Source organism: Oncorhynchus tshawytscha, linkage group LG11 (assembly GCF_018296145.1).
Source record: "Oncorhynchus tshawytscha isolate Ot180627B linkage group LG11, Otsh_v2.0, whole genome shotgun sequence".
In the NCBI taxonomy this organism is placed as follows: Eukaryota; Metazoa; Chordata; class Actinopteri; order Salmoniformes; family Salmonidae; genus Oncorhynchus; species Oncorhynchus tshawytscha.
In genome coordinates, this window is record NC_056439.1 from 16,574,933 (window position 1) to 16,592,277 (window position 17,345).

Consider the following 17,345-nt stretch of genomic DNA (forward strand, 5'->3'; position numbering starts at 1 on the left):
TTGCTAAAAAACGATAGACTCCGCTCATTGGACGCTGATTGGATAATGTAAACGGTGACGAACCAGGAAGTGGAATCCACAATATTTCGTTAACGTGACAATTTGGGGAGAGCTTTTGCAGAGCATGTTTCTATGAAAATTATAGGCTATTTAGTCTACATTTCTCCAACTTTAAATAAATTAAGTTATCCATGAAGGGCTTTATTGACTGCCACTGTCACATCTCTGCAAGAGATTTCGACAATGTAGGACTTTTACGTAACGCATATTTTATTGAAGCTTTACCCATTGTTGGTTCTGTATTAACGTTAGATATGACAGTCTGTCTGTTTTGTCTAATGCTTCAATCAATTTGTTGTATTTTCTTTCAGGACATAGGAGATGTGATTGAGAATTCTAAAAAGGTAACTGTAACTTGTTCAGTTGTTGTTGCTAATGTCGTAGTCCAGGGGAGGTCGCCTAGTCATTGGCGTGTCCTAATAGTATACATTTTACCACTAGCCGGCCTCTGCCAAGTACCCTGCCCTGAACTTTAGTACTTTTACTAGCTGGCTACCACCCGGTCCTCGACTCTGCACTTTAGAGACTGCTGCACTATGTACATAGTCATTGAACACTAGTCACTTTAATAATGTTTACGTCACTGTTTTACCCACTTCATATGTATATACAGTATTCTAGTCAAGGCTAATTCTATATAACTACTGCTGTACACACCTTTTCTATTCATATACTGTCCATAATGTCAATACACACTATGAACATTTTTTTATGTGTGTATTGTTAGGTGTTACTGCACTGTTGGAGCTAGGAACATAAGCATTTCGCTACACCTGCAAAATATGTTTATGTGACCAATAAAACTTAATTTTGTTTCAGGCTGGGCTTTTAGCCCTACTAGCAGTAGCAGAAAATGTTGGAGAGTTTGAAAAGATTATACAGCTGTCACAGAGGTTCCCAGGCTTTATTTTCCCTTGTTTAGGTGTCCATCCTATACAGGGGACAGCTCCTGAGCCACAGAGAGGAGCCGTACTCCAGGTATGTGCCCCAAACAAAGATCATAATCTTCATCGGCACCACCATCATCATCATAATGCATGTCTACTACGGCACTGTTTGTTAAATGGTCATATTTTCTCCATGCAGGATTTAGATGCTGCTTTGCCCCTGATAGAGAAATATAAAGACCATCTTGTTGCTATTGGGGAAGTAAGTAGTCTTTGTATTGATTTTGTGTGCAAATTGATACAGATCCAGACTAGTCTCGTCCAGCAGGCAAAACTCTCTACATACACTGCCTTTCAAAAGTATTCTTACCCTTTGGATTTCTTCACATTTTATCATGTTACAAAGTGGGATTAAAATACATTTAATTGTCATTTTTTTGTCAACAATCTACTAAAAATACTCTAATGTCAAAGTGGAAGAAAATGTATATTTCTTTAAAAGATTAATCAAATTTACATAACTAAAATATAGTTGTTGCATAAATATTCAGCCCTTTTGTTTATGCAACCCTAAATTAGTTCAGGAGTTGAATAAATCACATAAGTTGCATGGACTCACTCTTTGTGAAATAATTTTAAAAAATGACTAACCCTTCCTCTGTCCCCCATACATACAACATCTGTAAGGTCCCTCAGTCAAGTATTGAATTTCAAGCACAGATTCAACTACAAAGACCAGGGAGCATTTCAAATTAGTAGATGGGTAACAATAACAACTCAGACATTGAATATCTCTTTAAGCATGGTCAAGTTAATAATTATGTTGTGGATTGTGTATTAAAACACCCAGACACATCGAAGATACAGTCGTCCTTCTGAACTGAGCTGCAGGACAGAAATGAATGAATCAGGGATGTTACCATGAGGTCATTGGTGATTTTAAAACAGCTACAGAGTTCAATGGCTGTGATAGGAAAAAACTGAGGATGGATCAACAACATTGTAGTGACTACACAATAATGACTTCAATGACAGAGTGAAAGAATACAAATATTTAAAAACATGCATTTTGAATGCAACAAGGTGCTAAAGTAATACTGAAAAAAGACACGGCAAAGGAATACACTTTTTGGCCTGAATGCAAATTTTTATGTTTCGGGCAAATCCAACACAACACGTCACTGAGTAACTGCCTTCTTATTTTCAAGCATGGTGGTGGCTGCATCATGGTATGGGTATGCTTGACATCGGCTAAGACTGGAGAGTTTTTCAGGGTGAAAAGAAACAGGATGGAGCTAGACAGGCAAAATCCTAGAGGAGAACCTACTTCAGTCTGCTTTACACCAGACACTGGAAGAGTAATTCACCATTCAGCAGAACAATAACCTACAACACAAGGCTAAATCTACACTGGAGTAACTCACAGCTGTAATTGCTGTATTGAAGAAATCCAAGGGGTATGAATACCTTTGCAATGCACTGTATGTGGTAATAAGCCTGGGCTGGGGTTAGATCCACACTAACTAAGTGGTTGGTTGATGATCTTACATCACTGATAATCAGTCATCATTGCCTTCACTTACAGGTAGGCTTGGATTTCACCCCCAGATTTGTCAGTGGTGACGCAGACAAAGACAGTCAAAGACAGGTGCTTATTCGGCAGGCAGAGATTGCAAAACAACTGGACCTTCCGCTGTGAGTCCTACACTAATATAAACCAAATCAAAATTATTGATCATGCGTTGTTGTTTGCATTGATACATTTTCCTCGCAGTCCATTTGTTTTAATCAATATATCTTGTAAGATGTTTTTTGTAACATGGTGTATCCATTGTTTAGAAATGTCCATTCAAGATCTGCAGGCAGACCTACTATACACCTGCTAAAGGAACAAGGTAATTTCATATATTTCTATGTACACTACATGACCAGAAGTATGTGGACACCTGCTCGTCGAACATCTCATTCCAAAATCATGGGCATTAATAGGGAGTTGTTCCCCCCTTTGCTGCTATAACAGCCTCCACTCTTCTGGGAAGGCTTTCCACTGTTGGAACATTGCTGCAGGGACTTGCTTCCATTCAGCCACAAGAGCATTAGTGATGTTGTCAATTAGGCCTGGCTTGCAGTCAGTGTTCCAATTCATCCCAAAGGTGTTCGATGTGGTTGAGGTCATGGCTCTGCCGGCCAGTCAAGTTCTTCCACACCGTTCTCAACAAACCAATTCTGTATGGACTTCGCTTTGTGCACAGGGGAATTGGAAACACATGGAAACCCATTTCATGAAGCTCCAGATGAACAGTTATTGTGCTGACGTTGCTTCCAGAGGCAGTTTGAAACTCTGTAGTGAGTGTTGCACCTGAGGACAGATGATTTTTACACGCTTCAGCACATGGCGGTCCCGTTCTGTGAGCTTGTGTGGCCTAGCACTTCACAGATGAGCTGTTGTTGCTCCTCAATGTTACCACTTCACAATAACAGCTGTCGTGGAAATTCTAACCAGAAGAAGAGAGACTAGTTTCTTCAAACAACAACTTTATTATAAGATTTGCAAAAATGGAGCAGTTAACAATCACTCAAAGGTGCAGAATTAAGAGCCCAACGAACAAAGTTGGCTCTTAGCTTTTATGGTAAAGTCCAACCTCTTTGTCTATGTGGCAGTTAGCAGATATGTGCAATCGGGTGGGGAACATAGTGTGTAAAAGGCATTTTGCTTGTCTGTGCAAATTGATAGCTGACGTTGCCACCATTGTCTGTTCCTTCCTGCAAGTTTCCACGCAGATGAGTTCCTACAGATCGTACAAATGGGATGTCACATACTGGTCGCACCCGGTTCTTATCTGTACACCCAGACTTATGACTAATTCACACAAGACAAGCCTGCGTCAGCAAAAAAAACACTAACATGTAACAATGCACAATTCTCTTAAGAAAAAACAGCATATGATGTCAAAGTAATTTTCCACCACAGTCCTCCCTTTTGAGACTATGTCTCAACCTAATAGAAAATTACTTACAAGCATTTTCATCAAACAAGCATTAACATGAGGGGAAAGAGGAAAAATTGAAGACTTTCTAAGACTTAGTACATTACAATCGTAAATGACCTCCTTTGTCATTGAGTTTCAAACCTTCACATAGTGCAATTCATTCTCAGAAGGGGTAAAATAACATAAGAATTAAACATCGGTACACACTTCATCACCACACGCAAGGCAATCGCTTCGTTTGGTGTTTGTTTGCGAGATCACTGATGAGCTCTTTCAGATGTTCCACTACAATAGTCAAGTTACCCTCACCCTGGGGTATGAATGTACAGCAATGGTCACTTATCCTTCGGCACACTCTGCAGAAGTTGTGATGCTACTACTACAGCGAACTTCCCTTCTGGTAAAGATGGCTTCCTGTATACAGGTATCTTTGGCTATTTCAAGCATTGTACATTCTTTGGCAAACCCCTCACTGAAAGTTGACAATAATGTCTGAAATGAAAACATTATCTCTGCTAGAATCTACAACTAACACCCTTGTGCAGCAAACGTTCTGTCTCAAACACATGCCAAGGAATGTGCTTAACCTCTGGCTACAAATGCATTTGCACATAAATCATTCCATCTAACCCATAACATGTTAGTCACTACTGCTAGTCCACTTATATAGTTAAAAACATACAAAAACATGCTCATATCAATGGTACTATATCATCCAGAAAGCCATATGTATTGATGCGCTTTAACATTAGAATCCTGATAACATGGTAAAACAAAACCCCTACTATCATTGGTTATAAAACCCATCATGGTTATACAACCCAAATTTAGAAAGACTCAACGTGAAACACTAAGGACTGTCAATCACTGAAATTCAAGACCCTCGATTTAGCACACGTCGACACAGTTAAAATGTACATTTACAAACAGGGGACCATATATATACAGTTTATACTACTTATATTACCAGTATTAACTTTTCTCATTACAGCCCCCATTTGTATCTGTTTAACTGTCGCGAGTGGCATGTTAATGACAGATCGGTATCGCAATGCATTTGAATTTAAATTACAATACGCTTCCCAGTGTGTAGACCTCCAAAATCAACGTGATACTCCAAATAAACAGTTTAGGCCAACTCTAAATCAATTTACAGGCATAGTTGACCCCCCTCCTTACTGGAACACTTCTCCTGGTGTTTCTTCGCTTTCTGAAAGTCACTGAGCTCTTCAGTAAAGCCATTCTAATGCCAATGTTTGTCTATGGAGATTGCATGGCTGTGTGCTCGATTTTATACACCTGTTAGCAAAGGGTGTGATTGAAATGGCCAAATCCACTCATTTGAAGGAGTGTCCACATACTTTTGTATACAGTGCATTCGGAAAGTATTCAGACCACTTGACTTTTTCCACATTTTGTTACGTTTATTACATTAAACACTACGTAGTACTAACACTACAACACTTGTTTGCTCGTTGTGTAAAAATAAAAGTTTATGCATTTTATCTGAACAGATGTGAGGCTTTTGTATTGTCTGAACTATGTCACTTAATGTGCAAATTTGAACTTATGCCTCTTCCTTAGAAAAAATGTTTTCCCACAAGAAATGTTGTTACGTTACAGCCTTATTCTAAAATGTATTACATAGTTTTTTCCCCTCATCAATCTACACACAATAACAAAGCGAGAACCGTTTTTTGTAATTTTGTGCAAATGTATTAAAAATAAGAAATTGAAATACCTTATTTACAAAAGTAAGACCCTTTGCTATGAGACTCGAAATTGAGCTCTGGTGCATCCGGTTTCCATTGATCATCCTTGAGATGTTTCTACAACTTGATTGGAGTCCACCTGTGGTAAATTCAATTGATTGGACATGATTTGGAAAGGCACACACCTGTCTATATAATTTTTATTTAATTTTACCTTTATTTTACTAGGCAAGTCAGTTAAGAACAAATTCTTATTTTCAATGACGGCCTAGGAACAGTGGGATAACTGCCTGTTCAGGGGCAGAACGACAGATTTGTACCTTGTCAGCTCAGGGATTTGAACTTGCAGCCTTCCGGTTACTAGTTCAACGCTCTAACCACTAGGCTACCCTGCCGCCCCATAAGGTCCCACAGTTGACGGCACATGTCAGAGCAATTGTCCGTAGAGCTTCAACACAGCATTATGTTGAGGCACGGATCTGGGGAAGGGTACCAAAACATTTCTGCAGCATTGAAGGTCCCCAAGAACACAGTGGCCTGTATTCTTAAATGGAATAAGTTTGGAACCACCAAGACTGAGCAATCGGGGGAGAAGGGCCTTGGTCAGGTAGGTGACCAAGACCCCAATGGTCACTCTGACAGAGCTCTAGAGTTCCTAAGTGGAGATGGAAGAACCTTCCAGAAGAACAATCATCTCTGCATCACTCCACCAATCAGACCTTTATGGTAGAGTAGCCAGACGGTAGCCACTCCTCAGTAAAAGGCCCACTTGGTGGTGGCAGCATCATGTTGTGGGGATGTTTTTATGCTGCAGGGACTGGGAGACTAATCAGGATCAAGGGAAAGATGAACAGAGCAAAGTACAGAGATATTCTTGATGAAAACCTACTCCAGAGTGCTCAGGACCTCAGACTGGGGCAAAGGTTCAACTTCCAACAGAACTACGACCCTAAGCACACAGCCAAGACAATGCAGGAGTGGCTTTGGGACAAGTCTCTGAATGTCCTTAAGTGGCCCAGACAGTGCCCAGACTTGAACCCAATTGAACATCTCTGGAGAGACCTGAAAATAGCTGTGCAGCGATGCTCCACGTCCAACCTGACAGAGCTTGAGAGGATCTGCTGAGAAGAATGGGAGAAAGTCCCTAAGTACAGGTGTGCCAAGCTTGTCACGTCATAGACTTGAGGCTTTTTAAAATAAGGCTGTAATGAAACAAAATGTGGAAAAAGTCAAGGAGTCTGAATACTTTCTGAAAATACTGTAGACATAGGACAGACACTTCAAAATTCACCATTCACCAATGGTGACTTTAAAACAGTTAGAGTTTAATAGCGGTGATAGAAAACTGAGGATGGATCAACAACATTGTAGTTACTCCACAAAACGAACTTAAATGACAGAGTGAAAAGAAGGAAGCCTGTACAGAGTAAAAATATTCCGCAACAAGGCATTTAAGTAATACTGCAAAAAATTAACTTCATGTCCTGAATACAAAGTGTTATGATTGGGGCAAATACAACCCAACGCATCACAGAGTAGGGCTCATCATATTTTCAAGCATGATAGTGGCTGAATAATGTTATAGGTATGCTTGTCATCGGCAAGGACTAGGAAATGGAATAGAACATGCAAAATCCCCCCAAAAAACCCGGTTCAGTCTGCTTTCCAACAGACCCTGGGAGTTGCTTACCAAGCAAGACAACATTGAATATTCCTGAGTGGCCTAGCTACAGTTTTGACTTAAATTGGCTTGAAAATCTATGGCAAGACTTGAAAATGGTGATGATCAACAATCAGTAATGATCAACAACCAACTTCAGAGTTTGAATAATTTTTAAAAATAATGATTTCCAAATATTGTACAATCCAGGTGTGCTAAGCTTTTAGACTTACCCCGAAAGACTCACAGCTGTAATCACTGCCAAAGGTGTCTCTAACATGTATTGACTCAGGGGTTGAATCCATATGTAATATATTAGTGTTTTATTTATTTTTTACAAAGGCTCAAATTGTTCTTCCACTTTGACAGAGTATTTTGTGTAGATCGTTGACAAAAAATTACAAATCCATTTTAATCCCACCTTGTAACACAACAAAATGTGTAAAAAGTCAAGGGGTGTGAATACTTTCTGAAGGCACGGAATCTGCCAAGTTAATTCATATAGTAAACAATGCATGTCTCAGGACTACCTGGCCTGATGACTCCTAGCTGTCCCCACTCCACCTGGCCGTGCTGCTGCTCCAGTTTCAAATGTTCTGCCTGCACCTACGGAACCCTGACCTGTTCACCGGACGTCCTTCCTGTCCCAGACCTGCTGTTTTCAACTATCTAGAGACAGCAGGAGCGGTAGAGATACTCTGAATGATCGGCTATGAAAAGCCAACTGACATTTACTCCTGAGGTGCTGTCCTGTTGCACCCTCGACAACCACTGTGATTATTATTATTTGACCCTGCTGGTCATCTATGAACATTTGAACATCTTGGCCATGTTCTGTTATAATTTCCACCCAGCACAGCCAGAAGAGGATTGGCCACCCACCTCATAGCCTGGTTCCTCTCTAGGTTTCTTCCTAGGTTCTGGCCTTTCTAGGGAGTGTTTCCTAGCCATCGTGCTTCTACACCTGCATTGCTTGCTGTTTGGGGTTTTAGGTTTGTTTTCTGTACAGCACTTTGACACCAGTCGATGTAAGAAGGGCTTTATAAATAAATGTGATTGATTTTGACTTTCCACTAGGTGTTGAGAAAGCTCTTCTTCATGCTTTTGATGGGAAACCCTCAGTTGCCATGGACGGAGTGAAGGCTGGGTATTTCTTCTCCATTCCTCCATCTATAGTAAGAAGTGAACAGGTAAAGAGTTTTATAATTATAACTTTATTTTTCTGTAAGTGTATTAAGGCTTTTGTTAAATTCACTTGAAATGAATTGGGATTTGATTTGTATTCTCACACTAAGTAGTACTAACACTACAGCACTTGTTTGCTCGTTGTTTAAAAAAAAAATGTTGATGCATTTTATCTGAACCGATGTGAGTCTTGTACAGTCTGAACTATGTCACTTAATGTGCTAATTTGAATTTATGTCTCTTACTTTAAAAAAAAATGTTTTCTCACAAGAAGCAGAAGCTAGTGAAACAGCTGCCGTTGGAGAGCATGTGTCTAGAAACCGATTCACCTGCCTTGGGTCCAGAGAAACAGGTAGGATTGCTAACTTATTTATTTACACTCAAAAACAAAACGCAATATACACTACCATTCAAAAGTTTGGGTCACTTAGAAATGTCCTTGTTTTGAAAGAGAAGCACATTTTTGTCCATTAAATAACATCAAATTGATCAGAAATACAGTGTAGACATTGTTAATTAATGTTGTAAATTACTATTTTAGCTTGAAACGGCAGATTTTTTTTTTAATGGAATATCTACACAGGTGTACAGAGGTCCATTATCAGCAACCATCTCTCCTGTGTTCCAATGGCACATTGTGTTAGCTAATCCAAGTTCATCAATTTAAAAGTCTAATTGATCATTTGAAAACCCTTTTTCAATTATGTTAGCACAGCTGAAAACTGTCCTGATATAAAAAAAACAATAAAACTGGCCTCCTTTAGACAAGTTGAGTATCTGGAGCATCAGCATTTGTGGGCTCGATTACAGGCTCCAAATGGCCAGAAACAAAGATCTGAAACTTGTCAGGCTATTCTTGTTCTGAGAAATGAAGGCTATTCCATGCGAGAAATTGCCAAGCAACTGAAGATCTTGTACAACTCTTTGTACTACTCCCTTCACAGAACAAAGCAAACGGTCTCTAACCAGAATAGAAAGAGGAGTGGGAGGCCCCGGTCCACATCTGAGCAAGAGGACAAGTACATTAGTGTCTAGTTTGAGAAACAGACGCTTCACAAATCCTCAACTGGCAGCTTCATTAGTAGTAGTAAATAGACTCCGGGATGCTATTTTAATGGACAAAAATGTAGCTTTTCTTTCAAAAACAAGGACATTTCTAAGTGACCCCAAACTTTTGAACATTAGTGTATATAAAACATAACACAGTATATATACTGAACAAAAATATAAACGCAACATGTAAAACAAGGACATTTCTAAGTGACCCCATATTTCATGAGCTGAGCTAAAAAGATCCAACCCTCCAACCACACTAAAATTATATTTCTCTCAATTGTTGTGCACAAATGTTTTTACATCCCTGTTAGTGAGCATTTCTCCTTTGCCAAGATAATCCATCCACAGGACAGGTGTGGCAGATCAAGAAGCGGATTAAACAGCATGATCATTGCACAGTTGCACCTTGTGCTGGGTACAATAAAAGGCATCTCTAAAATGTGCAGTTTTGTCACACAAAACAATGAACACAATGCCACGGATGTCTCAAGTTTTGAGGGAGCGTGCAATTGACATACTGACTGCAGAGCTGTTGCCAGATCATTCAATGTTAATTTCTCTACCATTTGGCAGTAGGTTCAACTGGCCTCACATCCGCAGACCACGTGTATGGCGTTGTGTGGGCAAGAGGTTTGCTGATGTCAAAATTGTGAACAGAGTGCCCCATGGTGGCGGTGGGGTTATGGTATGGGCAGGCATACAGTGCATTCGGAAAGTATTCAGACCCCTTGAATTTTTCCGCATTTTGTTACGTTATTCTTATTCTAAAATATTTATATATTTTTTATCCTCTTTAATTTGCACACAATATCCCATAATGACAAAGTGAAATCGTAGCTTGTAGCATCATACCCAAGATGACTTGAGGCTATAAATGCGTAAAGGGTCTGAATACTTATGTAAATGTGATATTTCAGGGTTTTATATTTTATACATTTGCAAACATTTATAAAGCCTGTTTTTACTTTGTCATTATGGGGTATTGTGTGTAGATTGATGAGAAGAAAAAAACAAACAATTTAATCGATTTTAGATTAAGGCCGTAATGTAACAAAATGTGGAAAAATTCAAGGGGTCTGAATACTTTCCAAATGCACTGTAAGCTACGGACAACAAACACAAGTGCATTTTGTCAAAGGCTATTTGAATGCACAGAGATACTGTGACTAGATCCTGAGGCCCAGTGTCGTGCCATTCATCCGCTGCCATCACCTCATGTTTCAGCATGATAATGCAGAGCCCCATGTCGCAAGGATCTGTACACAATTCCTGGAAGCTGAAAATGTCCCAGTTCTTCCATGGCTTGCATGCTCACCAGACATGTCACCCATTGAGCATGTTTGGGATGCTCCGGATTGACGTGTACGACAGCGTGTTCCAGTTCCTGCCAATATCCAGCAACTTCGCACAGCCATTGAAGAGGAGTGAGACAACATTCCACAGGCCACAGTCAACAGCCTGATCAACTCTATGAAAATGAGATGTCGCGCTGCATAAGGCAAAAGGAGGTCACACCAGACACTGACTGATTTCCTGATCCACGCCCCTACCGTTTTTTTAAGGTATCTGACCAACGGATGCATATCTGTATTCACAGTCACGTAGATTATGGCCTAATTAATTTATTTCAATTGACTGATTTACTTATATGAACTATAACTCAGTCAAATATTTGAAATTGTTGCCTGTTGCGTTTTATATTTTTGTTCAGTGTAGATTGAAATCCATATGCCATTGACATTATCCTGGATTGAAAGTGGTTGTACATCAAGTAATGTTTGAAAGTGATTTGATGCATCTAAGAATTTTAGAGATGGTATTACTAACACTAGTCATGCTTTTGCATCTTAAACATAGGTGAGAAATGAGCCAAAGAATATCTCTGTCTGTGCTGAGTACATCAGTAAGATCAAAGGGGTTCCCTTGGAAACGGTGATGGAGGTGACGACACAGAATGCCCTGCGCCTGTTCCCTAGGCTCAAGACATTACTCAGAGCCTGAACAACCATGTCCGGGTTTCAATCCAAGACATGTTACATAGTAGTGCATGGCTCTTGACCTTTTTAAAGGTAATTTATGCTTAAGGGAAAGGGGGATACTTAGTCAGTTGTACAACTGAATGCATTCAACTGAAATGTGTCTTCCGCATTTAACCCAACCCCTCTGAATCAGAGAGGTGCGGGGGGGGCTGCCATAATCGGCATCCACGTCTTCGGGGCCCGGGGAGCTGACATGCAGTGTTTACCGTGAATGTGATCTCTGCGAACGTCAGGGAAATTTCCTTTCAATTGTCAGCTGTCCAGTGCTCTGCTTTATAAGAGGCCTTGGATTGAATCTCACCCTTTTGGGTGAAGTTCCTGAAAGTCACCACTGTGTCACCTTGGTGTTATATCAGCAAGGATGTAGAGGGAAATAAGGCAACCGAAAGGCCTACAAACTGAACAGCATTTATATAGACTTTCAAGTTAGAGCTGCTTTTGGACTCTGTATGTCTAGGAGTTGAGGTGTAGAGTTTAAAAATCAAACTTTGAGATTGAAATGTTTCAGTATTTATGTTCATATCCAACATCTGTTATGTAACAAGCTAAATAAATATAACAAATATATTTCTTTAAATAAATATGATCAGATTTCTTGTGCTACATTCCTTGTGATACATGTAAATTATGTGTTACAACGACACCAGACAATATATTTAGTTTTGGTAGACCTTGTCTGTTATCTTAATAGGAAAAACGGTATTGAAAGAAACAGGAGCTTTGCCACAGAAGTGCTACACCAGGAACACTACTTTATAGCATAACCTGGAGAAAACCATAGAAACACAGCAATGGCTTTTTCATGAAATTACAGTAGCACTACATTCTTTACGGACAAATGTGACTCGTTTCAGGAAACTAGGCATATGTCGCACGTCACTACTTCACAGGAGAGTCATTTGAACATACTTTTTTTTTTTTTTATCAAAATGCATTTTTTGGGCAGAAAATGCTTTCTGGAACATGTGAACTTTCATGTGCCTTAATAACAAACTTGTATTCCATCCGGAAATTGTTAAATTACAAGCCTAGTTAGTTTAGTGACGGAAAGACCGGAACCTTCCCGCTAGCCATGATTGGCTGAGATAATGGATGGTCTGGACATGCCGGGAGATGAGTTTGGATTGGTCTGCCATGTAGCATGCTTCTGTTTATGACGTGAGCTGCTCTGTATGTGTTGATAGTACTTTCTACCACACAGTTTTTGAAATCTATAACGTTAGTCATTGAGAACTACAAAGGTATTGCTACTTTTCTCAACAACATTGATGCCCTGAATTTAGCAGGCGCTATCGACAGATCAGTTGGAAAAAAGTGATTTGCTACTTTCTGCATACAGTGTGATCAGTGTGATCTGGAGTAAATTGACACAACGCTGGCAAAACAAGATGTAGCTGCAAGAGTTAAATGTTTCCAGTCTGTCATGAAGCGTTCATCCATGTATACGGGTAAGAGTCTAGCTATATTTTCAGATATTATACGTTTCTCATTTAGTCAGAAAGTTGTTTTCATGGCAAGTTAGTGTACTGTTAGCTAGCTAGCGAACGTTAGCTTGCTGGTTCGCAAGTGAACATTATGTGTATGATCTGTGTAGTAATATTATTAGAATCAGAAACCGTTTGCATTCTTAGTTATAGCCTTATGTTAGCTAGCTAACATTGAACCTGGTTGGTTAGCTTTAGCTACCTGCAGATTCATACTACAGCTATGACAATGTCAGCTATGACAATGTTTGTATTGGTTGGTAGTAGTATGAGTTGGGATTATGCTGGTTCATTGTTTAGCGAGCTACGTCTGAACAAAAGATAAGACTATGTCTAAACAAAACACTTTTCCAGATGATTACATGACCCATCAAGTTAGCTAAGTGTGTCTGGGGGTGATTCATATTTGGTTGTTTACTAAACCAAACTAATCAGTCTGTTTAGCAAATGGCCTCACATGTGAATCCTTAAAGAGATGGGTGGGACTAACACTTAAGAGGGTATGAACGATGCTGAATGGGTGTACATAAAGAAGAGCGCTCTAGTAGGTGTACCAAAACATTCAAGGGCCATTTTCTCAAGTGGGATTCGAAGTTTATCAACTTTCAAAGCAGAGTTACTTTCCTATTGTTCTTCAACTGCAGTGTATGATATACAATTTTCTAGCTCGGAGTCTCAACTTTTATCCAATGTAAAAAATCAAATAAAAACATTTCAAATTTTGCTACATAAGACCGAATCATGGCGGTCGTTAAGAAATGTTCCTGCTTTTAAACCGCAATTTTACAGGGATTGAATTGTATATTTTACATTCAGGAGGTATACAACAAAGTAATAGAGAATAAATTGTTACACAAATGTTATTCAAGCAGCTAGCCAGTACATGTTAGATTTTATTCTGGGTTCGTGTTGAGTACAGCAGTAAGATCTCCCTATGACAGAACCCATAATGCGTTAAGTCATTCCCTCATTGTGGTCCCTTTAGTTCAGTCTCAACCCTCATAGTGATAGTGGTGTCAGTCCATGTGTTCCTGGTACTACATGCAGTAAACTAGCAATTCTCAACGGGTGGGTCGCAGGAAGTTTTTAATGGGTTGCGGGTGTTATGAAAAATTATTACAGTCTAATTTTAACCCAGTTAGAAAGTGTTGTTGTAATGAGAGCCCACGAGTGGACAGAGTACCACATTCCAGGCCAAGATTTACAGTTCTGTAATTGACGCCACCCCCTTTCAACAAGACCAATAAACTGCTCTCCCTTTATATCTTTATGACTCTGAATGGCCCTGAGTACTCAGAAAACATATACCAGACCCTTCTGCAAGTCAGCAGACCACCTGGTGATCTGCATGTGCATCCCAAGAGGACAGTCAGGAATTGTTACTCTTTGTAATGAAGATAAAATGCCATCAAGAGTACAAAAGGGCATTTACACATGTTTTCTTCACTGTATTAAAACTGAAGGACTCATGACATGTTGATGTAACCTGAAACAATGTGATGTCTTTCTTCTGGTTTTCCTATGTCATAAAATAAGTATAATTGGTATTTTAGTGTAACATAAAATATATGTATTTTACACAGGAAGTGTTTGTACAGGCTACATATTCTATGTTAAAGATTATGAAACGGTCTTCTGTACAAGAAAAACACAAGGTTTATCTCATAAGAACATTAATTTGCGGGGTTTACCTGATCAACAGGGCGTTTACGTGTCACACTGTCCGGCCATTAGAGCCTGCCTGCCTTTGAGCCTCTCTATAAATAAGAGGACTTACGAAACAGACGTCAGATCCAGTTCTGCAAGGCGAGGCCACGCCCGTGGGACGAATGATCCCATCTCCTTGGAAATTCAAAATACAGATCGAGGAAGCCTTATTCAACTCAGACAGAAGAATCACCTGAGAGGAACTTTGCGAACAACACACTCTGCTCACTCACAATGAAACGCTGAGTTGCATCTCTCCCTAAGGGGACCCAAACATTCCACTCCACCCTAGTGCCTTAACAAGCTTTATCTCTTTGGACTGAACGGAATTGAGGACTGAGTACGAGAAAGAAAGAGAACGGGCTCTGACGAAGGAAGAAGCTTCTTCAGCTGTATGCTCCAAAGCCAGGACCACTGGCCTTTTTCCTGTTTCATATCTGTCATAACGGAAACCCAACTGAACCAGTTGACACTCAGCTAAAAAATACACGTAAATACACGACCGGTCAAAAAGTTTAAGAAACACCTTATCATTCAAGGGTTTTTCATTATTTTTACTATTTTCTACATTGTAGAATAATAGCGAAGACATCAAAACTGTGAATCCCTTGGAATCATGTAGTAACCAAAAAAGTGTTAAACAAATAGATTCTTCAAATAGCCACCCTTTGCCTTGATGACAGCTTCGCACACTCTTGCACACACCTTTAGCTGAGTGTCGGACGGATGCCGAGCAGTTGCCATAACAGGCGGTGATGCAACCGGACAGGATGCTCTCGATGGTGCAGCTGTAGAACCTTTTGAGGATCTCCTGAGGGGGAAAAGGGGTTGTCGTGCCCTCTTCACGACTGTCTTGGTGTGTTTGGACCATGATAGTTTGTTGGTGATGTGAACACCAAGGAACTTGAAACTCTCAAACCCGCTCCACTGTAGCCTCGTTGATGTTAATGGGGGCCTGTTCAGCCCTCCTTTTCCTGTAGTCCACGATCAGCTCCTTTGTTGTCCTTGAACCACAATGCCAGATCTCTGATCTCCTCCCTAAAGGCTGTCTCATCGTTGTCGTGATCAGGCCTACCACTGTTGTCATCAGCAAATGTAATGATGGTGTCGTGCTTGGCCACACAGTCGTGGGTGAACAGGGAGTACAGGAGGGGACTGACCACGCACCCCTGAGGGGCCCAAGTGTTGAGGATCAGCGTGGCAGATGTGTTGTTGACTACCCTTACCACCTGGGGGTGGCCCATCAGGAAGTCTAGGATCCAGTTGCAGAGGGAGGTGTTTAGTCCCAGGGTCCTTAGCTTAGTGATGAGCTTTGAGGGCACTATGGTGTTGAACGCTGTGCTGTCGTCAATGAACAGCATTCACACACAGGTGTTCCTTTTGTCCTGGTGGAAAGGACAGTGTGGAGTGCAATTTAAATTGCGTCATCTGTGGATCTGTTGGGCCAGTATGCGAATTGGGGTGGGCCTAGGGTTTGGTGTTGATGTGAGCCATGACCAGCCTTTCAAAGCAAGTTTTTCCAACACTTTTGATAAACAGGGCAAAATAGAAATAGGCCTATAACAGTTAGGATAAGCTTGATCTCCCCTTTAAATAAAGGACACACCTTGGCTGCCTTCCAAGCAATGGGAACCTCCCCAGAGAGGAGAGACAGGTTAGGTCTCTCCTCTAGGCTTGGCAATGATAGGTTCATTCACTCCCTTCATCTTTCCCTCTATCCTGACAAGTCTCCCAGTCCCTGCCACAGAAAAACATCCCCACAGCATGATGCTGCCAACACCATGCTTCACCATAGGGATGGTGCCAGGTTTCCTCCAGATGTGACGCTTGGAATTCAGGTCAAATAGTTCAATCTTGGTTTCATCATGCCAGAGAATCTTGATTCTCATGGTCTGAGAGTCCTTTAGGTGCCTTTTGGCAAACTCCAAGCAGGCTGTCATGTGCCTTTTACTGAGGAGTGGCTTCTATCTGGCCACTCTACCATAAATGCCTGATTGGTGTTGTGCTGCAGAGATGGCTGTCCTTCTCATTCCCCCTCAGGAGACTGAAAAGATTTGGCATGGGTCCTCAGATCCTCAAAAGGTTCTACAGCTGCACCATCGAGAGCATCCTGACTGGTTGCATCACTGCCTGGTATGGCAACTGCTTGGCCTCCAACCACAAGGCACTACAGAGGGTGGTGCATATGGCCCAGTACATCACTGGGGCCAAGCTTCCTGCCATCAGGGACCACTATATCAGGTGGTGTCAGAGGAAGGCCCTAAAAATTGTCAGACTCCAGCCATCCTAGTCATAGACTGTTCTCTCTGAGACCGCACTGCAAGCGTTACTGGAGCACCAAGTCGAGGTCCAAAAGGTTTCTTAACAGCTTCTATCCCCAAGCCATAAGACTCCTGAACATCTAATCAAAGGGCTTCCCAGACCCCTCTTTTACATTGCTGCTTCTCTCTGTTTATAATATATGCATAGTCACTTTAACTTTACCTACGTGTACATATTACCTCAACTAAATGGTAGCCCCGCACATTGACTCTGTACTTGTACCCCCTATATATAGCCTCGCTT

At 40.7% G+C, this 17,345-nt stretch overlaps 1 protein-coding gene across 2 annotated transcripts; it reads left to right on the plus strand.

The window, feature by feature from the left end:
- The first annotated feature begins 64 nt into the window (after positions 1–64).
- Positions 65–12,192, plus strand: LOC112261510 (putative deoxyribonuclease TATDN3). Of its 2 annotated transcripts, none has more exons than XM_024436901.2 (9): positions 65–245; positions 372–404; positions 880–1,038; positions 1,147–1,209; positions 2,533–2,642; positions 2,787–2,842; positions 8,387–8,499; positions 8,766–8,846; positions 11,408–12,192. In XM_024436901.2, the coding sequence occupies exons 1-9, from the start codon at positions 192–194 to the stop codon at positions 11,549–11,551; spliced, it is 813 nt and encodes a 270-aa protein (XP_024292669.1). In that variant the 5' UTR covers positions 65–191; the 3' UTR covers positions 11,552–12,192. The 2 variants fall into 2 exon arrangements, with proteins under 2 accessions (XP_024292669.1, XP_024292670.1); XM_024436902.2 differs by having other exon boundaries at positions 8,769–8,846.
- The last annotated feature ends 5,153 nt before the right edge of the window (positions 12,193–17,345 follow it).